General features: G+C 27.9%; 4 protein-coding genes across 5 annotated transcripts; 1 reads left to right on the top strand and 3 right to left on the bottom strand.

Moving 5' to 3' along the window:
• The first annotated feature begins 1,060 nt into the window (after nt 1-1,060).
• LOC119671832 (heat shock protein beta-1) lies at nt 1,061-19,609 on the top strand. Of its 2 annotated transcripts, XM_038082638.1 has the most exons (5): nt 1,061-1,383; nt 13,187-13,222; nt 16,305-16,386; nt 17,264-17,359; nt 18,727-19,609. In XM_038082638.1, the coding sequence occupies exons 1-5, from the start codon at nt 1,208-1,210 to the stop codon at nt 18,919-18,921; spliced, it is 585 nt and encodes a 194-aa protein (XP_037938566.1). In that variant the 5' UTR covers nt 1,061-1,207; the 3' UTR covers nt 18,922-19,609. The 2 variants fall into 2 exon arrangements, with proteins under 2 accessions (XP_037938566.1, XP_037938565.1); XM_038082637.1 differs by lacking the exon at nt 13,187-13,222 and having other exon boundaries at nt 1,063-1,383.
• A 770-nt stretch (nt 19,610-20,379) lies between these two features.
• LOC119671831 (ubiquitin receptor RAD23c-like) lies at nt 20,380-20,887 on the bottom strand. Its single transcript, XM_038082636.1, has 2 exons — nt 20,589-20,887; nt 20,380-20,531 (listed from the first exon to the last, which is right to left on the bottom strand). The coding sequence occupies exons 1-2, from the start codon at nt 20,860-20,862 to the stop codon at nt 20,515-20,517; spliced, it is 291 nt and encodes a 96-aa protein (XP_037938564.1). The 5' UTR covers nt 20,863-20,887; the 3' UTR covers nt 20,380-20,514.
• Nucleotides 20,888-21,125: 238 nt separating this feature from the next.
• On the bottom strand, nt 21,126-21,835 carry LOC119671830 (coiled-coil domain-containing protein 86-like). The gene is made up of 2 exons (XM_038082635.1): nt 21,566-21,835; nt 21,126-21,513 (listed from the first exon to the last, which is right to left on the bottom strand). The coding sequence occupies exons 1-2, from the start codon at nt 21,721-21,723 to the stop codon at nt 21,222-21,224; spliced, it is 450 nt and encodes a 149-aa protein (XP_037938563.1). The 5' UTR covers nt 21,724-21,835; the 3' UTR covers nt 21,126-21,221.
• Nucleotides 21,836-22,762: 927 nt separating this feature from the next.
• On the bottom strand, nt 22,763-23,340 carry LOC119671829 (UV excision repair protein RAD23 homolog A-like). Its single transcript, XM_038082633.1, has 2 exons — nt 22,975-23,340; nt 22,763-22,917 (listed from the first exon to the last, which is right to left on the bottom strand). Exons 1-2 carry the CDS (start codon nt 23,246-23,248, stop codon nt 22,901-22,903), a joined length of 291 nt encoding a protein of 96 aa, XP_037938561.1. The 5' UTR covers nt 23,249-23,340; the 3' UTR covers nt 22,763-22,900.
• Nucleotides 23,341-23,359: the final 19 nt, after the last annotated feature.

Here is a 23,359-nt window from a genome sequence, read left to right as displayed (position 1 = left end):
GATAGAAACATTTTTGCCTTGATGCGTATTTAGTTTCTCGAGATACTTGTAGTTCAGTGAAGTAGATATCGAAGATCAACTGTAAAATATATATTTTATTAATAACAACGATGAGATGAATCGATTTGTCGATCCAAGTATGTTGGCTTGTTGTTATATCTGATTCAATACAAAATAATCTCTGAATTTACTAGAAAGAAATACAATTTTCTTATGAAATTTTTCTTGAAAATCTTGAATATGGCTGTCGCATTTAAATGTTCTGCAAATATTCAATTCTGCAAATATTCGTTGTTTAATCTGTTAAGTAAGCGTTATTTAAATATATATTATCATATATTTAAGTAAAATAAATACAAAATTTTATTACAGAAAATAATTTAATGTTGAGTAAGTATTACTTAATATGTCATATGTTTATTTCGACAGAGAAATATTAAATATATATATGGTATTATGTATTGTATGTATAGAGCACAAACGGCGTGACCATAAGTGTCTGTATAACATGATCCATAATGAAGGCTTGCCAAAAATATGGAAAATATTTCTCAGTGCAGATAATATATATAATCATATATATATATATATATATATATATACATATATATTTATTTATATATTTAAATATATATTAAACACAAAATTTTATTAATGATAAATAATAATAATGTTGAAAGTACTTAACCGATTTCAATTTGTTGCAATAAACGCTATTTAAATAAAGATAAAAATCTTTTAGCTTTAAACAAATATGAAGTACCGCCAGTTGCGCATATAACAGCAATAAAAATAAACGAGTAAAAATTATATAAAAACCAGTAAAAAGTAAATATTTAAAAAAGCGATACCGTAATCCATGGAAAGCTTTTTCCTTATTTTGCTTACTGGGTTCAAATGCAATTCACTCAATTAATTTGTGCTCGGTGTTCTGTGATATGAAAAAAGAGGATGAAGAAAAACACTCGTGTATTTTAGAATGAATTTATATACGTTTTACAACACTGTTTTGCACACAATTTCACTTTTGGCTTAATAAAAGCACTGGTCTTGAGTGAAACGAAAGATATTTTTAATTTAAACGTCAGAAAGATAAGACATTTGCGGAGTACCGGAACATAGTGAAATATACTTTGTTTTTGTGAAAAGTGAAAAATTTTCTAAACGTTTTTGACATATTCAAATAAAATAGTCAATTAAATACAAAATGGAATCTAACAAAAGAAATATCCCAATTAAATTAGGCGATTTCAGTGTAATCGACACAGAATTCTCAAGTATCAGGGAGCGTTTCGATTCTGAAATGCGTAAAATGGAAGAGGAAATGGCTAAATTTCGCCATGAATTGATGAACCGTGAAGCTAACTTCTTTGAATCCACCAGGTAAAATTATTTAAATAAAAAGCGATATATTAGAAATAACAAAAAAAGGATGCCGGCCTAAAACGCAAACTTTGGAATAATAAAAAAAAGTGTTTAATTAAATAATCAAGGTAGAAATTTGAAAAATCAGATACTCGGTGGCATTTTATTTACTTTACTGCGGTTAAAATTTTTAATTTTAATAATTGTTTTTTACGATTGTCTCCAGCTGCGGATTTAATAAAAATAATTTAAAATATTGTGAAATGTGTCAACGCGGCTCACAAATGCAATCGCCGCTGCAGGGTCCGTGATAAGAGCCCGAAGTTCAAGTCCACATGACACATGTGCGTAAATAGGTTTTTTTTCTTGCTGGAATTATTGAATTAGTGACCGCGAAAAACTGCTAATAATTTTTTCATACATAAAAACTAAATGTGAACTTTGATATAACAAAATATTTATGCACTTCATAGAAACCATAAATATTACTTTTAAAAGTTCTATTTGGAGTTGCTAAAATATTCATTCTTATTAGAATAAATAATATACTTATTTAGTCAATATTATGTGACTTCATGATCAGGAACATAACATTTGTTTGGCCCAAAGACCAGTGACGCGTTTGACTGCATTTCTATAATAACGACCTCCCACGTCGCACTACGCTTTTGCATTAAAAGCAAAATTATCTTTCTATCATATTTCGCTTTAATTTTAATTTTTATAAAATACATTCTTTTACTTTCTAAGAAAATATAAACAAATCAAGCCGAAAGGTGTTGGAATGCTAAATAAGTGACTGGAGTTGAGCGGCGACCAGAACTTACGAAACTTCAATTTTCTCTTTTTCCTTCGTATCGATTTTGAAGTACTTTTTGTCGTCTGTCTTGTCAGGTCGTCTGTCTTGTCAGGTCGTCTGTCTTGAAACTCTTCTCATAACTATATGAACTATAAAGATGGAAGATGGAATATCTCCGCATACATGCTTTATTTACCGTATACATGCTTGTATTTAGTTTCCAAACATTTCCACAGAATTTATCTCTGCAGACAACCGCCTTCTTCAAATCTCTTGACTTGACATGTGTCTTTTATAAATAGAAAGCATCATTTTTATATAAGAAAGAAACTAAAACAATCTACACTCGGTATAGATATAGGTATAAGCTATGATCCAAAGGTAGGCGCATAGCAACACAACCATTAAATAAATTTCTGATGTTTACTTTATATATACGTATACATATGTATATGTTCTTTAAATTTCGTGAGCACTTGTGATATATTTTATGTTAATCTACACATGGCTTTAAAATCATATTTCAATTGCTATTAGTCATAAAAGACTAAATATATATATGTATATATTTCGTTGTGTGGGTATATATGTATGATATGCATATTTCTTAAAGATTTTATATAACAATATATAAATATAACGGTTATATTTTGATGAATAGAGTTTTTCCTAAATTCCTATCACTAATTTTATGTATTTATGAACATTGTAGCAAGCAAGACCATAGTCAACGTTCGGCACAATAAGTCATTGAGAAATTAAATTCACACCCAAAGCATGTATACAACTGTGTTACAGATATTCCGACACAGTCTATCCTATTGTTTTGCGTCCCTGTTTGGAGCGGTGTGTCTCACTTTGGTTGTGTAGTAACCCGTACAGATCTATAAGAAGGAAATTACAAATACGAGGACATGGATTGGGATATAGTTGGGTAAAGGAAGTGTAATGAAAGAGGGAATTGTTTGTGAACAAAAGTGGATTAGGTATGGGTGGTATTTTAGTGTTCAAAGTTATAGGATTGGTCGGGCATATGTTCTGTGTAACCACTTGTAAGGCAGTGGGTGGTTCCGAAACGCAGAACCGGATGCTCTTGACATCTTAATAAAAACACAGTATTATTTAGCAGTTGTTTGGCAATTTCAAGGAACCAAAAACGTTTTCCGTTTAATTTGTTTTCACCATTCCCTATTATTAAGACCTTAAGTAAGTTTCGTCTCTCTGTGGACGGACTACCACAGTAATTTATGAATTATACCATAAATAGAAAATCAACTTTCTTCAGTTTTATTTATATTATTAATCTCAATAATTTTACCGAATAAAATTTAAAAAAAATTTTGTTAACTCCGTATAAATATTTAATCCTTTTTTTAATTTAGGATCTTAATTTCTACTTCTAAAGTTTTTGTAATAAAATAAAAAAATTGTGCGAATCTTGTTAATTCAAAAACTAACAAAAATATAAACATTCTAATGATAGAGCATATACTTTTTAGAGAAGATCAATCAATCGCATAATTAACAAATCGTGTATATCACTCTTTAACTCTTTAGTTCTCATCTATGATGAGTGGACCAAATTAAATGTATTACAAATATTTTTCCCTATTGTTATTAATAATAACAATTAATATTGTTATTAATAATGTAATTGTATATTATTAACAATCGAAGCAAGTCGTCAGTAGGAAAGTCGTCAGTGGGATCAACTATGATATCCTGCGGCATAAGAGATCCATTTTGCATAAGCATATACCCCATAATCTTAAATTTTTAATTTGTCATTTAAATCACCTAATAACGCAAATTTTAAATGAGTATATCAATTTGACTAAATTTTTGTCACATTTTTGAATTTCTACCTGATAAAGTTTCTTATCAAGTCTGATAACAAATCTTACCAACCTGGCATATCAGTCTTTTGTTCCCCTTAAATGGCGCCAATTCAAGAATAGAAAACGTTTTAGATGACTAGAAGAATTTGTTTACCTGTATAATTCGTAAGCGAGAGCTGAAAGCTGAAATGTTTACAAAAGCAGAGAAATAATATTGTATATAATACATACAACAATACAAAGCGATAATACATCTTCACTATATTGAGATATCTTTAAGTATTATCTTAAAGCCCTTCTACTCTAGTAATTAGTCCAGATAAAATATGTTGAAACTTTATAAAGCATTCAAACTATTGTTCGAACCAATGATTATTCTAAGGTAAAATTTTAGATCTTTAATTGTTTCGCTAAAGCATTCTTGATATGAAGGTTACTAAAATTTTAAATAATTTTTAAACAAACAATCCAAGCACTCCCAAAATAAATTACACGTACACTGAAAAGTCGTTGTTGAAGAAAAAGAAAACGAATGAATTACGAGTGAGTGAATGCTTGAATCTAAAAGCGATTTGTTGTCAGAAAAAAAAGAGTGTAGATTGAATGCTTGCGCCTAAAAGTGAATTCTAAGCGTTTGTTAGGAATCTGAATGAAAGCAGCAAATGAAAAATTAATTAGTTTTTAATTTAAAAGGCGAAGATTATGTGTTCCAATTCTGGAATGGATGGTACATTATATTTTTTTAATAGTTGATTTAAAGGTCATTTGAAATCTAACCTGAATAAAATATATTTTTTTAATAATTTTTAAGAAAATTTATCTACTCCCTTATCTTGATACTAGTGACAATAATTAATTATTACTCTGATAAAATAGAGTAAACTTTTTTTGTAAAATAAATAGCTTTGACGTTATAATAGATTAAAGTTTGTACTATTATAAGTTTGTTATCTCAATCGCAAAAAACATTTAAAGAACTTTCTCTTTAGGAGAATATCTCCTAATGTTGAAAAAATACTATAAATTCAAAATAAGATTTTTCAAATGATCTGTGTCAGATGGAATTAGTTAGTGCTCAGTTGCATCTTATGATTCTAAAAATTCACTAGCAAGCACCAATATTGGTTCACGTTTGACTCCAAATGTGTGAGCTATATTAAGATGAATGGCATATGCCAAACATAAATGCTAGAATAAACAAAAACTCTATACATATGAATTTTATTTAATTTAGTTTCTTAGTGAAAAAAAAAATAAATTATCGTAAATAGCACAGCGATTAACGAAATTTGTTGTTTACATTAAGAATTTTTGAGTGAAGATGGCTGAAATGACCTCGTGTAGGCGAAAATATACATTCAACGCAAAAGTGAATGTATTTATAATTAATAAGTGTAGATTTGTACAAATATTGCATATAAACACTACACATTGAAATTGTTTTTTTCTTCAATTTTTATATTAAAAATATTTTCATTTACTTGCAATACACTTACTTGGTATTAATAGACTTTTTGCAGATTTTTTCTCGTAACCTGATCCAATAAGTTAATGCCAAGATATGAAAAATCAAGGTGATCTCACATATCAATATGTGTATATGTTTAGTAATTAACCGAATAAGATCCATAATCTTTCACGTAAAGATATTGTTAGGTTTATCAATAGCTTTGAATTGTCCATGGTTGTGTAGAAGACCTTCTTTAAGAATATCTTAAAAGTTACAGTGTACTAGAGTGCCTTTAAATGATTATATAAGTATCTTTGATAAAGGGTGAGAACATAGTATTTTATAATTTTGTGAAGTATTATATTAGGTCCGTTTCACGAGCTACCCATACTAACTTTGAGTAACACTGTGTCTACACAAGTGCGTTCCACCAGCAAGTTTTCGTGTATTTTCCTACAAATTTTAGTTGAGTTTTACTATGAGTAGCTCGTGGAACAGACCTAATGTTAATGTAGAGTAGAAGAAAGGCGCTCAAATTGTGCGACTGCATCTTTTTCTTATAGAGTCCAGAACAAGAAATTTTGAGGGATTACCACAGTTATCTTCTTTAAGAAATCTTAATCAACAACTTGAGTTCTTGTAAAGTATTCAATAGTACTATGATTATGTGAACATTCAGTATCCATTGAATATGGATATTGTAGTAAAACGGTATATGTTAAAAAAACCTCTTACAGAAAAGTTTGTAAATTAATAACACATGCAAAAACTATTTATTTTTATAGGAACAAGTGGTTTCCTAAGAATAAGTGTAAATCATAAGGTTGTCTAGTGTTTTTTTTTTGTTAGACTTAATCCTGTATTACCTATATACCTACCACCCTAAATAACTGCACGTAAGTGACTGAAATGTATGTGGAACACACTATAAATTTCCTAAAAAGTCGATTGTATCTAGTGTAAACTTTTATATATAAAATTTATGCCATTTTGCATGGATTGCATGTTTACGTAGAAGTTTTTCACAGGAACTGGAACACGACTCATAAATAAACATTTCATTCCAATGTCATGCAAAACTTCTCTAGATATGCCAGACACTGTATTGTTAAGAAACAAGCTTTATTTTTCTTAGCTATTCATAAAATATTCAGTTTTGCCAACTTTCTTATAAATGCTTTAGAAAATTGACTTGACCCCAATTTTTACGATTATTTGCATTCTCGTAAAAATATCCTTTTCATTAGTGAGAAAGCTTGTGTTGCATACTTCTAAAATCGATACGGAAACACATTGTAGTTCACGGTATGCGGAATATTTCGGGGATGTTTTATGGAAACTACTCCAAACAAATAACTTGATTCAGCGTTAATAATGAATAAGCAGGACTTGGCTCATTTGACCTATGACACAATATGTCTTATTATACATATATCGATGACGAAGTATTAACTTCAGTTTTGAGTGACTCACAGAACATTTGTCTTATCCGTGCATATACAAAAATGGACATTTAATTATAATAAACTACTTATGTATTTTCTATGAATTTGAAATCTAGAATTTCTAGAAATTAGTGTTCATCTGTGTAAAGCCAAAAAAATCTGAAAGATGATTTATTCTCTTGATAATGCAAAAATTTATGCATAGCTCTATACTATTTTCTGTATTAGTTAACATAAATGTGTGATTACTTAAAAAAGTCATTCACTGAATTTGCATATTTTGTAGTCAGTTTTGTATAAATTATGTTTTCATTTCTTTCTGAATAAGAAAAATGTATTATTCACTGTTATTACATTTTTTAACTTAAATGCAACTTACTTCCTTGTCTCTAAAATAATTTGCATTTTAATAGAAATACGTCAGAAATTCCATTTATAGATAAATGACTGCAATTGCTTACCATTGGCAAACTATCCAATACATGGGTGAAGAGCAGACGAGTCCACATTCTAGAGTCTTCACTCGTGTTTTCAGATGAAGAATTGAAGATATTGTTTTTAAATCTGTATAATACAAATCAAGTGGAATATTAATATTAATTGGTTAATTTCACATATTCTCGTATAAATGGATGGAAGGAGGTGGACATCTCATTCCCATTAGGACGCTGTTATTTACTTATGCTACTACTAAAAACTTAAATAAAATAAAAACCTTTAAACGAATTTGTCAGTTTGCTTTGTATTTAGGAAATAATATTGATACTCGTCGTAGCAAGACTTGAGTTGAGTACTTGCACTCAACCACAGCTCGTACTGAAATATGTAATAAAATTCAAAAATAGCTATTTCGTCAGCGCTAATCTTAGCTTCAGATATGTTTAACGCCATAAAAGTTCTCCTGCTCCCACACTCGCACTGTACACTGGAAAAAAAATGAAAAAAAACTGTAAAATTGCTGATAGCTCACGAGCCAAGGCGTCTGTTAACTGCTGCTCAGCTCGTACATGCTCGTTAAGTGGCAATTGATAATTAAGCTCAAGTTCAATGCATTGGCATGTGTGACAATTGAAATAATATTTAAAAAAGCATGTGCAATTATTTACTTTAAACACTGTTTACACTAAACAGTCGTTAATAATGCCGACATGCAAATTAACTTCTCACTCAAGCCGTTCTCATTCGTGGTTTGTGTTCGGCCATTAACAATACCAAAAATGGCAATCACAACGTTTACATATGTGGCTTAAGTATTACATTTCATTAAAGTCATTTTAATTAAGAGCTGTTGTAGTCATGGTTGCCAATACTCTTGCCTCTTTCCTCCACAGCTTTCCTTTTTCATATATCGCTTTATGATGATCATTAAATCTAATTTAATAATGAATTGAAAATAAATATATGAATAATTTATGAGTAAGCAACAATAATGTGGGTGTTTAGTTGTGTTATTTAAAAAAAATTCGATTAAATTAATTTTTTAAATGTACGCTAAATGCAAAACGCTTGTCATATATTGTCAATTATCTAAGACAAAATTGATATGACTACAACCATAGATGAATTGTATGTGAAGTCTATTATCTCCAATTCAGAGCGAAAGACAGGGATTTAAATAAAATATATTTATATTAATTAAATTATAAATAATCTTGTAATAATAATAAATAAATAAATATTAAATAATAATAATAATAATTAACAATAAGAATTAATATGTCTAAATAGATGAATTGTATATAATTTATATAATCTCCGATTTAGAGCAAAAGATAAAGATATAAAATAATATATATGTAGTTGGAAAAAATTAATTTTCTTTAAAACTACCATGGTATTTTCTCTTCATTTTAGCTACTCTATATTTTTACCTTTAAAGTTCTATTCTAAATCTGTTATTTATTATCTAACGAACAATCATAAGTAAATCAAAAATAAGTACATACATAAATATGTATGTATAACATATACTGATTCTAAATATTTGTTCATTTAATTTGTATTGATTTTTTCTATTACCCAAACAGTTTGAATTTCTATTGAATAAAAAAGTAAAATTACTTTTTAAACCTCCGGATGAGATCATTGAAATAATTAATTTTTAAAAAAGTCAGTGAAAACTATAAAAATCGAACATGCGCTATTTCTTTCAATGAGTAAATATTTAATTAAAATTCAATACAACACTAGAAAATATTTAATATGATTTTAAAAAGATTTAAAAATTTATTTAAAAATTAAAAATTTTTTAATTGAATATAAAAAACATTTTACATGTTTGCTTTAATGGTTCTAATAGTTAATAGTTTAATAGTTTTTTTTAAGCTAATCACCCATAAATATTTCGTCGGTATGATACAGATTAAAACTTTTCCCAACAGAACAACTTAAAATTGTCCCAATTGTATATATAAATGCTTAAAAAAGTGTTAATACACTTAGAAAAGTATGTATGTATATATATGTATATTATAGCTTAGGAAAAGCAATTATAACGTTATAGATTCGATTTTTATTCGTCCCTGGGCGTCATGAGGTCTTATACCGCCATATATATAATATAACTGAACGTCCTTGCATTGGAAAATAATACCTTTTTTAAGTAAATGATTATTATGGCCGTGTGCGAGTTTGAGTAAATTAATGGTAAATTGAGGGAAATAGTAAATTTTGTCGGTATGGCAGCGAATGTTAGTATTTACCAGAATTTCGAGTAGGGTAAATTTAATAAATAAATAAATAGATTTGTAAACTTTTAACCAAATATAATAAATAATTGCAATAAATAAATAAATATATATTTACATAAATGCAGTGCAAAAAATCCCTAAGAAATTTTAATTTACTTTACCTCAATTTACTCGAACTCGCACACGGCTTATGTATTCTACATAAATCCCAACAGTAATGATTACGGCTAGAATTATAAACTCTGCGATATCAAAGAATATTTTTATACCAGATATAGAATTTAATATCTCACTGAAGCATTTTTACTATTAACACCAAAAAAGTAGAAAAAAAAAGTTTTGCTTTATTATTAATAATAAACAAAAAATAATAAAAGATTATTTGCTTAAATTCAGCCTTTGACTGCTTTAATTAATAGTATATTTAAGTTGTTATTTTAGGTCGATTTATATACATATTTTGGCTTAAGATAAAATCTGTCGAAATGGAAAAAGATTTTTCATATTCGATGGTTTACTGCGCATGTGATCTCATCAACTTCTTATATTCTATTTCCTCAATTAAAATAGATAACTTCGAAGTTTTGTAATGGCTTAAGTAAACAAAATCCAATAAAAGTTTAATAATCAATAATCACAAAAATTGTGACGCAATTTTCAGTGAACTATAGAATGAAAAAAGATCAGAAATATTTATAATTGTAACCGTTAAGTGAGATAACATATTTATAAACAAACACTGTTATTCTTCATTCTGTCATTTACTGCCAACATATCTTCGGCAAATATTAATAACATAGCCAGCCTTCCAGTGCTTATAAGCAAGTTTACAATATAGCACTGTAGTGTATATGTCGCATCACATACTTACTTACATAAATATGCTTAATACAGATAAACAAGTAGTGAAATTCTGTTGATATTTTTAACCAAAGCGCGATGACATCATCGAAGAGAGACAAAACCCAAAAAACAGCAACAGCATTTCACGCTGTAATGTGAGGAAATCATGAAGAGTACCGTACGAGAGAGAGCGAGCCAAACTTAAAGAAAGGGAATAATATATATTTATTTATGTGTACAAGCGCAAATACCGAATTGCTACACACACACACACAGACACAAAGTGCTCAAACAAAAAACACATTAACTACGTATAAAAAATATTCTCTGTTATTCAATAAAGGTCAGTCATGCACATAAAAATACGTTAACAGCAGTTAAAGTTTACATAGAGGCAAGTAATGCATTTGCGGTTGGTGCAGTTTAGCATGGCACACAAGATAATGTGACGCAAATAAAGTATATTTCAAGAAATTTATTGAAATAGAATCTCGCCACTATATTCACCAACCTCAGATTATGTTGACACCAGTATACTTCTAACAAATAGCCTAGCCGGTTTCACAGTCATATTGTGCTATAGTATTCCACGCATCTCTTGGCTTGGTCGTTCACATTTCATGACTTTTGCAGATAATGTCCAATATTGTCAAATATAAAGACACTATAACACATTTAATATCATGGCATTTAGTTAGAGCCAATAATAAATATATACCTACTACTCCCAATTTAACTCCCAATTTATTAATTTCTCAGTATATATGTATGTATATCTCTAAGTTGGCATTAAGACAAGTAGTAACATTGATAGCAGCATCGTAATAGTTATGAGATATTCACTTCCTTCCACGTATTTATATACGAAATTAGATTCAGTCAACTAATTAATGTTACCCTTCCATTCCATGGAGTCACAACAGGCCATTATTTGAGCTCAAGTGGGCTTTGGGCACAAGGTCACCGCTTCAAACTAACTCCATGTAGTTATCTTTGTACCTAATTGTCGGTTAGTTTTTTTTTGTCAGCTATTTGCATGCATTTATTGAGAAACTTAATAATTTAACCATATTTGCTGGTTAATTCAGTTCACATTAGTTTCTAATTATGTTTGTAACATGTTTATAAATATAAACAATACCTGTACCAAATATTCTTTGTATTACAAAATACAAGTTTATTGAAAAAGCTAGAATAAAATATTTCCATATTTTGTTTAATATACAATCTGTTATGTTAAATCGGCTATGTCTTCCGCTTTATTCTGTTTGCTTAATTGTTTCTTGCTGTTATAATTCTGTATACACGCATTTGTGTATTTTTGGTTGCTAACATATTTTTTTATTGTAAAGTTACCTTAAGGTATATATTGAGATATATATAAGCTCGCTATGACTAAATTCATTTAAAATTCAGTAAAAATTATTTCAACTAAAATTGCTAAATATCACAATTTTGTATTTCAGACATTCTTATTTTTTCTTCTTATTTGTGTCATTCAATTTTTTATGGCTTGTTATTAACTTGTCGAATACATTCCGTTTCTTTATAGTTTTTTTTTTTTGAACCGTTAATTTCTCGTAAAAATTTAAAATATATTTAGGACGATTAACAGAATTTGCGAAAATATGACATGTGAAATACAACAAAAAATTTGGCAAAAATCTCCTAAGATTGTTTCCATACGTAGTTGTATTACGTACATACATAGGTATACATATGTTATAATATCATTTATTATAAAAATCCAATCATAATACTAGATTAACTACAACTTAAACGTAAGGTTGTACTTAAGTTTTGATCTGTACTCATTCACGGAAATTATTAAATAGGCTTGGTTCGTGTATAGAATGTAGGAATTTGAGTTCTAGAATAAAGTCAAAAAAAAATTATTAGCAAAGAAACCTTTAACTGCCAACTGGCATTAAAGATTATAGTGTATACAAGAGGTACTCTGTGGTGTTTGCTAGAGTTTTATTTGACCAAATGTTCCAATTAAATAGGCTTGGCTCGTGTGTAGAATGTAGGGATTTGAGTTCTAGAATAAAGTCAAAAAAAAATATTAGAATAGAAACCTTTAACTGCGAACTGACACTTAAGATTAAAGTGTGTCTTTGCTAGACTTTTATTTGACCAACTGTATCATGCTAGTAAATATTAAAAGGGGGTATCACCCCCATCCTGTATAAAAAATATGAAATGCTTCAAATTACTTATTTGTAAATGACTTTTCTGATCTTAACGTGGTTTTTAAAACTGTAAAGTAGGAAGTCTGTCCTAACTAGAATGCGTTTTTTTATGTCGGCATCCTTTTTATATATAAGTTTTTTATATTACTGTATTTTATACATAAATATATAACAAATAAAACAAAATTATTGTCACTATATTAATTGAAACATAAATATACAATATATGTATAACATATGCAATAAATTAATATTAATTTTGATATAAGTGAATGATTATATTATGAAAATCAAAAAAAAAAATTATAAAAAGTATAAAAATGTTAGTATAATGTTTTATATATTTCTGTATAATAATACTATAAATGAAAAATACAAAATTATTAAATTAATGCTCTTTCTTCTTATTTCCATGCTACTTTTTTAACGGATCTGCAAAAAAAAAAAAAAATAAACAAAAAAAATTAAACTAATAAATTAAAATAAAATTTTTTAATAATTTTGTTAATGCTTTTTTTTTGGTAACATTGGTTTCTTCTTTGGTTTGATTGATTTCTAAAATAGCTCTACTAAAAAGACTACAACAACAACCAGCAGCAGGTACTAAAATCCTATGCTCTTATAGTCAAGATGTTGTGTTGCATGCCTCGACAATATATGTGACTAAATACACAAAATTAATAAATATTTCATAAAATATTTAATATATCATTAGCATTTTTTATGAAAAGCACTCAACTATTGAACACTGAGTTTACCACACTTAAAAATATACACGTATTTTTTAAATGATTAGATCTTTCTTTCTTTTTTTTTATTTGCTAATAATACTATCTCTTTTCTATTCTATTATAAAAAAAAAATTTAGTTTTAAAATTTTGGCAGCTGTCAATTACTTACATGTGCAGTGTACTTGCGTATATATTTATTGTTTTTTCATTTGTTTCAATAAGCAATTATGAAATGTGTCAAAAAAATATTTCTATAGTTATTTACATATATCTTTCTTTTTTAGATCCTCTTAAAACACGCGCAGTTTTTGAGAAAAAACCCATTAAGTGTATGAAAGTATATAATCTATTTCATACTTTCTATTATTAGTCACATTCTTTTTCCCAGTTCAACTCTGATTTGGGCCAAGAATAAAACACTGCGGCGAAAGCTTCGGTCTTCTTTATGATATTAGGAATAGCTATATATAATATATATTTGACCTCATTTGCAAGATCAAATTTTTGCTGTTGAGGTGGAGTTGAGGTTATAGTACTGCATTCCACTGGGAACCTAATACCCTGTCGCATGGCATTCCTAACCATTTTGTCCATCCTTGCACAATAACAACTACTTTGCCAAATGACATTTCGTTTCATTTTAAAACTCACAAATAAATTTTATACATTTTTATTTATGTAAAAAGTTTCAAAATTGAGAATTTATTTTATTTTATGGCACATTTAGCTTAAGACAAACCGTAAATTGTTGCTCATACGCCCCCATAGCTGATAGGCATGGTTTAACGGCAGTACTGAAGACTACAAAAACATTTTTTTGCATTTAATTATTTTTAAAATATTTTGGTTTTAGCACAATTGAAGAGAATTTGTGCAGTTAATTTATTTTTAATTTTATTTTCTTATATAAAAAACCATTTTAGACGTATTTATCATAATTACAGATTTATAAAAACTTTGGTAAAGGCACATTCAATTAATTATTGTGTAGTTCTGTTTCAACTAACAAATGGTTATATCATAAAAAACTCATATTTAATAGAAAAAAAATGTATAGAACTGAGAGTAAAATAGTAATAAAAATAAAGTTATGTATATGACCTCTTTAAGTATATTTTTCAGTCTACCGAAGATTTTAGCTTAATATTTTAGCATCTGTCAGTCAGTTTTTATGTAAAATTAAATATGTCGGAGATATAAGCAATCAAAGATGAATTTTATGGAAAAAATCGTTATTTTTCAATCTTTGAGGCTCTTGGGGCACCATTTCCACTTATCCAATTGAACTAAAATTTTACACAGATTATTTTTTTAGTAAAATGAACCGATCTGGTGCCGCGGGCAATTTTCCGACTTTCGAAAATTAATGGCACCCTAATGTTATATATATTCCGTATTTTTATTGCTGCTAGCTAGCACTTTTTCAAATTTTCATCTCGATGATAATTTTTAAAATATTATTTAATATGAAAGGAGTTTGTAAAAAAAAAACTTTTCTAAAAATAATTTGGTAAAATCATTCTTCAGATTTTTTGGTGTTGTTAGCCGGCACTTTACCGTATTTAATTTTTTTTCTACCATTTTTTAAAGCAGTTAATTAGCAGTTCAGTTATTGTGAGGTTTATATGGAATTTTTTTTTATTTTTAGAACAAATTGTGAACTTATTAATAAAGTTTCGAATTCTATTTCAATAAAACAAAAAGTGTATAACACAATGGGCCAATAGGCGTAAATGGATCCACTAGAGATCGCCGGTATAACCTAAAAGTGGATACTTTTCATATCTAATACAAGTACTCAATTTGATGTTGTTAAGAATTTCTTATTATATTTTCAAATTCAATTTATTTTTAAAATAAGTCTATAAGTATATTGCAAGTTGTTCTCAATTGCAATAATATGTTACCTTTATTAAATATTATTTTCTCTAGTCCACCTAACAAATAATTTTCTTTAAAATAAATGAAGACTAGATTTTAATTATTTTTTAAAATTAAAATCAAAATGAATTCAATTATTTACATATTCATATTTTCTAAAAGGTTTATTTGTAGAAATGACAATTGTTTTGCTATAAACGAAGCGTAAAAAAAAGATACATCGAATATATATAGGTATATATATATTAAATGTTTTTCTTAGCGTAGTGCAAACAAACCAGAAGATTGTTTAAATAATTGCTTTCTTCTATTTTTATGTGAGAGTATGTGAGATGCTTACATTCGACATAAATTTCTAAATTTAGCGTTGATAGACATAAGCGCAGCTGCCTCTTGATCCCAAATTTTAAAACCTAAATTTAGCATCATGTTCTTCGTACTTCTTCAATTTATCTTTTCTGCAGAGCTGCGACTATTATCTGCGTTTTTATTCATTTCAAAAACTATTTTTAAACCACAAAATGCTCCAATATGTAAATATTTCGAAAACGGATGTTGGAGTTCAAGGGTTGGCTCAATTCTAAACAGCTGCACTGAAAGACAATTGTGTCTGGAACTATAATTATTTAAGTTTCTTTTTGGAAAACTAGCTATAAATAGTGGTGTACCTTGTCAGTAAGGCTCAGTCTTACTTTTAAAAGCGGCCAGTATTATTCGTTCGGTTTTTCTTATTCCTATTACGTTTATAACAAAACATCAAAGCAGTTAATATACATTATACATAACATAATTTTAAAATAAGAAGATGTATTCCATTACTAATTTCTTTCAAACACATTCTAAGACTCAAACTTCTCAAACCACAACCACCAGGTACACATTATACTAATTCCTATTTAATTCTTAATTTATTTTAATTTACTGCTATGATCTAGACAAATTTGTTGTAAACGTTTTCAATTTCTATGTTTTTCATCTCACAGCGATGATTTAATATATTTTATTATTTATTTTTTGTATATGTTTATTGAATTATTTTTTAATTTTAATCTATTGTTTCATTTGAATAGCGCATCAACAAATTCTTCAGCTTTGGCCTCTGCTCGTCCTAAACAAAATTACGCTGCGGATATAAGCTCGCCTCTAATTCAGGTAAGTAGAATTAAAGTAAGCTAGATTATCATGAATCACTGTAAAGAAGGATCACAAGTAAGCTTAGCTATAAAAGGGTTTCAAAAGTGACCGGATCTGAAGTTTTAAAGAAGAGCTTATTGGACTGCCAATGAGAAGAGTATTTGCTCTTTGTTTTCATTACAGTAAACTTCTTAATAGGCCCCCGGGTGAAATAACTATGCTTGTAAGATGACCTGCTCGTGCTGCAAAAATTGTCCTAACAAACGTAATCTCAGGGTATAGCCACATACATTAATTTTCCAATGTATACCTTAACGGCAGGTCTACTTCACATCACATCGCTTATCTTTTTTTATGTCCAAATGCATATACAAATTTTAGCCCTACTGATTTATGAATCTGTTCCATTGATTCATATGCCTCCTAACCCTTGACTAAGACTAGTTTTAATTAGCTCCCTGCCCCGTACTCATTCTTTTTCCATCTCACAGAACCCTTCTTCTTACTTCTATTCTTTTCTCACATTCCATTGTAACTTTGAAGGGTCAAGTGTCAACTATCTGGACTACAACAAAACTAACCATCACTACTCTTTACAAAATAGTTGATAATAGTTTTAAATAATAGCAAAGACACAATTGTGTCATTCATTGTCGTTCAAGTTAAGTCATCAACATTCCGAGCAATTATTCTTTTAAACTCACGTTTAAATATCTTTCAATTAAATCACCCATCAAAAGTTTGCTTATGACGTAAAATAGATTATTGTAGAAGATCCTTAACTAGACATTTGCATAAAAAATTTAAATTAAAAAAATTAGTCATTTACATATATGAAAATACAATATGTTTCTTTATTACTTATATATATTTATCGCATTTATTGTTTTTGTAGGAGGATGGAGACAACAAAGTATTAAAGTTACGTTTCGATGTCAGCCAATACGCCCCCGAAGAAATTGTTGTGAAAACTGTTGATCAAAAATTATTGGTAAGTAATCTCCATACAAACATTAAAAAAAATTTACTCAGTTTATAGAGAACTGTTGTTTCAGTTGCGGAATATGAATTTTAAATGTAAAGTAATCTTCCACTTAAGTTAACAGTGACAGTTGTATCTTATAGATTATCCAAACATTCCAAAAGTTATCATATATACATCAACATTCTGTAGATATTCTGTAGAAGAGTAGATATTATCACATACATTGCTATAATTTAGCGAATATTAATGATGCCTTGTTCGTTCGTAAGACTGAAGATAATCCATTTCGGTTCTGGTATTTTCTTCTATTTATTTTAGAAATGACTCAACTCTACTTTGAGAAAACTAAACAAAAAAATATTTTTTCGATGAGATCTCTGAATTTGCTGATATTATTTGGCAGCGCTTGCAAATTGATTTATATAGTATATTAATGAAATTTCTACTTTGAGTTTGTATCTATGGCATATGGATGTGAAATTGTTTATTTTTACGTACATAATTTCTTCGCAAAAATTCATTACAAATTGGAAAATAGAAAAATATTAACAGAAACTTTTTGTACAATTGCCAACAAATTTTTTGTTTTTTGTGTCAGCAGATGAAAATTTTTCTTCGAGAACACATGAATAAATGTATGAGATATTGTATATATATGTATACAATATAATTATATTTTATGTCTCTGACGTATTTTAAAAACTATAATAAATAATTTTGTTACACTGTTTCCTCCACACAGGTGAATAAAGTTAATTATGTATTTAAAGAAAAAAAATACATCATTTATAAAATATTGCATTTTTATATAAATGGATAGAAAGATAGAAATCCAACCAGAGCCGGTAATTTAGCAAATCCCGACTATTGTAAGAATCAGTCGGAATACGTATGTGTTTTCTCCAGTAATCTAGTAAATATCTCAGTGACCCAGTTATAACACCGCTCGTAAATCAACAATCAAATAAGCCATTACTTGCTTACTTTACAAATCTTCAACTCTGTGGAGAATCAGTCTATTTTGGGTATTATATCTTTTTTTATACCTAGTAGTATAAGTATTGTTTCACCAGTATGTTTAGGTTTATTAATTTTACCTTAACTATTCTAAAATGCTTGAATAAATAAGATATGCAATTAATTTTTAGAGAGTGGTCGGGCTAAGTATATTTACGGTGCTAATTTCCAGTGGCTAGCCACCACTGGTCCAGATATTGTCATCAAACAATATATTGATGACACGGTTTTGTGACTATGATATGGTTATATACTAGAGTTTTGAGCACAAAGAAAAATATGGAGATAAATTAATAATCTAAAATTTTATATAAATTCATTAAAAATATATATCTTTAATCTATTTTTATTTTAAGGTGCATGCAAAACATGAAGAAAAATCGGACACAAAGAGTGTTTACAGGGAATATAATCGTGAGTTCTTATTGCCCAAAGGAGTAAATCCCGAATCTATTCGTTCATCATTAAGCAAGGACGGTGTATTGACTGTGGATGCTCCATTACCAGCACTAACTGCGGGTGAAACAATGATTCCAATTACACACAAATAGACAATAAACTAAACTGCAAGAACCGCAACTGCAACACTTAAAATAAATAAAATTTCTATCTAAAATTATAACCCTTAAATTTAATTAAATTCTTATAAGTTAAAAAATATCAAAAAGCTTATATATTTCTATTTTAAAATAAAAATTAATATTTAAATTCGTTTTAACTTTTACTGTAACTTTGATCATCATTTTAGTTTTTTTTCTTTAAATAATTGTTTAAGAATTTTTTAAGCATATTTGTTTTACAAATGTAACTCCAAATTGAGTAGGAAAACCAAAATTTTTATTTAAAATACAAATTTTTATTTACTTTATTATTAAAATATTCGAAAATGTGTTTTATTTTTCTTTAATATTTATTATCTATTATGTGTACGTTAAACGCTTTGAATGTTGCTTTGTAGTCTAAAATACACTAAAAATTAAGAAGCTTTTCTTACAACTAAGGTTGCGATTTTATAAGAGTATTGAAATAAAAAAAAAATAAATATTTATACAATTTTTAATGAAACATGTAATATGTTTAAAAAAAAGTATATTTGATATAAGTATTAAAAAAACACAACGCAAATCTCAATTACACCGCATCGATGTGTTCGTTTTAAGAATATCTCTTGAACTATATTAACATTTTGAAGCTTATTTATTATAAATCAATCAAACGTAGTGAATCAAATAAATATTATTAAAAAAATTCTTTGTCTTCTTTTTCAAGTTTACTTTTCGTAAAGTTAATATTGGAGTGTCAGAAATGGTATTTTTTAGAGATTAATATTTTTATAAAACTAATTTATATAAAACAAAGTTTTGAAAATATGTCAAGTGAAATAAGAAATCAAATCAAATTAATCAACACAGATTATAATAGCATCATCGATTCTTTTTTCGAATCATGATCTTTTCTTCAATATCTATAGCAACGGAGCAAATATCAGTAAACGGAAATAACCTCCTTCGCCAGTGTAGCAAAGTACGTCGGTATTGCAACAAAATTCTTAACATAGCTTAGCCTGAAGCCTCTTAAGATAGAAAACGCCTTCCACATGCAGTAACAACTGTTACCGCGGAATTTATTATGTCAAGAGAGAGAGAGAGTAAAGTAATAAAATATAATTTAAATATATATATATAGTCGTCTCTTAAAACATCGAATATTAATATAGCACAATAACAGATAACAGAAGGATCTTAAAGTAGATTTTGTAAAATAATACATATGACAAGGTTTGCAGAACCTTTCAAAAGTTAGACAATCATGAGTGTAACTTGTAATACATGAGAGAGAAAAGTAAATATGCAGATAGACGCTTAGTCCATTAGAACAAGGATTTACAATGTAATAATATTACTTCAAAATAGTTTCTGAAATTAAAATAAAAAAGCTATATTTGTTTATTCTTTTATACAATAATATGTTTATTATAAACATTAATAAAAATGCAATGGCTGCATTAATAAAAAGAAATAAAATATAAATAAATAAATTCCACCGGCATTTGGATTAAATGTTCTAAAGAAGGCTCGAACTAAATGCAGACCTATTCAGTTAGTTATGCTTCAATTCGCTGATCTATTTAGTTCTTGGCACGTTTAGTCAGAATTTTCATCTATGCAATTTAAAAACTGTAACATACGTTAAAAAAGTATTTTTGAAAATAATATACCTATTGACGATGATGATGATGATGAGGGTTTTAATATAGAAGCAGGTATTTCGTCATTGAGAAGCACTAAAACGTACTTGTCCTTACTTATATTGTAATCCTTTACAATATGTTGATCGCTCATAATTTTCCCATCATAAATGAGCGTTTGACGGACAGGATACTCATGACCAAGTACTTCAAATATTTTTTCTTTAAGCATCAAAATTGAATCAACTGGCTCAATTTCTACTGAATAAGTACGAGTTTCGAAATCCCTTATATTAACTTTCATGATTTGTGTTTAATTTGACTATAATTAAGATTTTATTTACTTGAAATGCCTTAAAGAATATATACAGAAATATTAATTTTTGTATAAAAATATTTTACATTTTATGTTATTGAAATATTAATATTAATTAAAACCATTTAAAGTGAATTTCATAGCAAACTTGTTCATAAATATAATTTAATATTTAACTTTTGTTTATTTCAAATAATATAAGAAAGTAGGCTTCCATCTGATATTATATGTATGTACATATTTTATTTTTATTTATTAATAATAATAGTATGTGCATATAATTTTAGAGTTACAAACTAATTACTATTTTTAAAATTAACTAAAAGTGAAAAGCCCCGTATCTGGCTTTACACTACTTTTACTTGACTGATATCGCGTTTTTCGATTTGACGCATTTGTTTTTTTCTCAGACGTTTCAATTTGGATGGATTTTTGATTATCTGTACAACTTCAGAACGACGTTCATTTGCCAAGCGTCTTTCAGCATTTTCCTGACGCCTTTTATGTTTCTCTACGGCAGCTTCTTTGCGTTGTTCCTTTATCTCTTTTGACATTTCTTTTATATGTCGCAGTTGATTTCTGAGCTCTAATTTCTTTTCAAATGAATTACGATTAACAGTCTTTTTAATGCTAGTAAATCTAAAAAATAATTTCTTAATATAAAACAATTAAATGTTTACACAAAATATACTTCGTTTTTGGGGTCTTCCATGGTCTACCAGATTTCGGCATTCCGCGGGGTATTTCACTTGATTTTTTTCCAGCGTTTTTTTTATTTTTAAGCTGTGGAACAGTTTTAGTTGCTTCTTTATCGGCTAACATTTTCACTTCTTTCTTACTTTTAGGCATATTAAAACAAAAGTCAGCCCAACCTTTTTTTGTAGAAGAGAATGAAAACTAATTTGATATTATTTTGCACGTGTGGTTTATTTACATGTTTGACAGACAACTCTAGAGTACTAGATGTAACAGTTTTTGATGGCAAATTTATGCATATAACATGCACTGAACGTACTGTTTTAAAATACATTTAAAAGGCTATGAAGGCTTGGCATATCTAATGAGATGACAACGTAAAAATATGGGCTTCAATCAAACGTAGTGAATCAAATAAATATTATTAAAAAAATTCTTTGTCTTCTTTTTCAAGTTTATTTTTCGTAAAGTTAATATTGGAGTGTCAGAAATGGTATTTTTTAGAGATTAATATTTTTATAAAACTAATTTATATAAAACAAAGTTTTGAAAATATGTCAAGTGAAATAAGAAATCAAATCAAATTAATCAACACAGATTATAATAGCACCATCGATTTTTTTTTCGAATCATGATCTTTTCTTCAATATCTATTGCAACGGAGCAAATATCAGTAAACGGAAATAACCTCCTTCGCCAGTGTAGCAAAGTACGTCGGTATTGCAACAAAATTCTTAACATAGCTTAGCCTGAAGCCTCTTAAGATAGAAAACGCCTTCCACATGCAGTAACAACTGTTACCGCGGAATTTATTATGTCAAGAGAAAGAGAGAGAGTAAAGTAATAAAATAATTTAAATATATATATATAGTCGTATCTTAAAACATCGAATATTAATATAGCACAATAACAGATAACAGAAGGATCTTAAAGTAGATTTTGTCAAATAATACATATGAACAAGGTTTGCAGAACCTTTCAAAAGTTAGACGATCATGAGTGTAACTTGTAACACATGAGAGAGAAAAGTAAATATGCAGATAGACGCTTAGTCCATTAGAACAAGGATTTACAATGTAATAATATTACTTCAAAATAGTTTCTGAAATTAAAATAAAAAGGCTATATTTGTTTATTCTTTTATACAATAATATGTTTATTATAAACATTAATAAAAATGCAATGGCTGCATTAATAAAAAGAAATAAAATATAAATAAATAAATTCCACCGGCATTTGGATTAAATGTTCTAAAGAAAGCTCGAACTAAATGCAGACCTATTCAGTTAGTTATGCTTCAATTCGCTGATCTATTTAGTTCTTGGCACGTTTAGTCAGAATTTTCATCTATGCAATTTAAAAACTTTAACATACGTTAAAAAAGTATTTCTGAAAATAATATACCTATTGACGATGATGATGATGATGAGGGCTTTAATATAGAAGCTGTTATTTCGTCATTGAGAAGCACTAAAACGTACTTATCCTTACTTATATTGTAATCCTTTACAATATGTTGATCGCTCATAATTTTCCCATCATAAATGAGCGTTTGACGGACAGGATACTCATGACCAAGTACTTCAAATATTTTTTCTTTAAGCATCAAAATTGAATCAACTGGCTCAATTTCAACTGAATAGGTACGAGTTTCGAAATCCCTTATATTAATTTTCATGATTTGTGTTTAATTTGACTATAATTAAGATGATAACGTATGCATATTTTATTTACTTGAAATGCCTTAAAGAATATATACAGAAATATTAATTTTTGTATAAAAATATTT

This window comes from Teleopsis dalmanni, chromosome 1, assembly GCF_002237135.1.
Source record: "Teleopsis dalmanni isolate 2A chromosome 1, ASM223713v2, whole genome shotgun sequence".
Classification (NCBI taxonomy): domain Eukaryota; kingdom Metazoa; phylum Arthropoda; class Insecta; order Diptera; family Diopsidae; genus Teleopsis; species Teleopsis dalmanni.
The sequence above is the reverse complement of the archived record's forward strand: the minus strand, read 5'-3'. Positions and strand labels throughout refer to the sequence as shown.

Coding starts and splice junctions, on each gene's coding strand:
- LOC119671829 (XM_038082633.1), bottom strand. CDS start 23,248: ATGAAAATTAATATAAGGGATTTCGAAACTCGTACCTATTCAGTTGAA.
- LOC119671832 (XM_038082638.1), top strand. CDS start 1,208: ATGGAATCTAACAAAAGAAATATCCCAATTAAATTAGGCGATTTCAGT. Junction 1,384..13,186: donor AACTTCTTTGAATCCACCAG/GTAAAATTATTT, acceptor TTTCTAAAATAG/CTCTACTAAAAAGACTACAA. Junction 17,360..18,726: donor CTGTTGATCAAAAATTATTG/GTAAGTAATCTC, acceptor TTTTATTTTAAG/GTGCATGCAAAACATGAAGA.
- LOC119671831 (XM_038082636.1), bottom strand. CDS start 20,862: ATGAAAGTTAATATAAGGGATTTCGAAACTCGTACTTATTCAGTAGAA.
- LOC119671830 (XM_038082635.1), bottom strand. CDS start 21,723: ATGCCTAAAAGTAAGAAAGAAGTGAAAATGTTAGCCGATAAAGAAGCA. Junction 21,514..21,565: donor TGGAAGACCCCAAAAACGAA/GTATATTTTGTG, acceptor ATTATTTTTTAG/ATTTACTAGCATTAAAAAGA.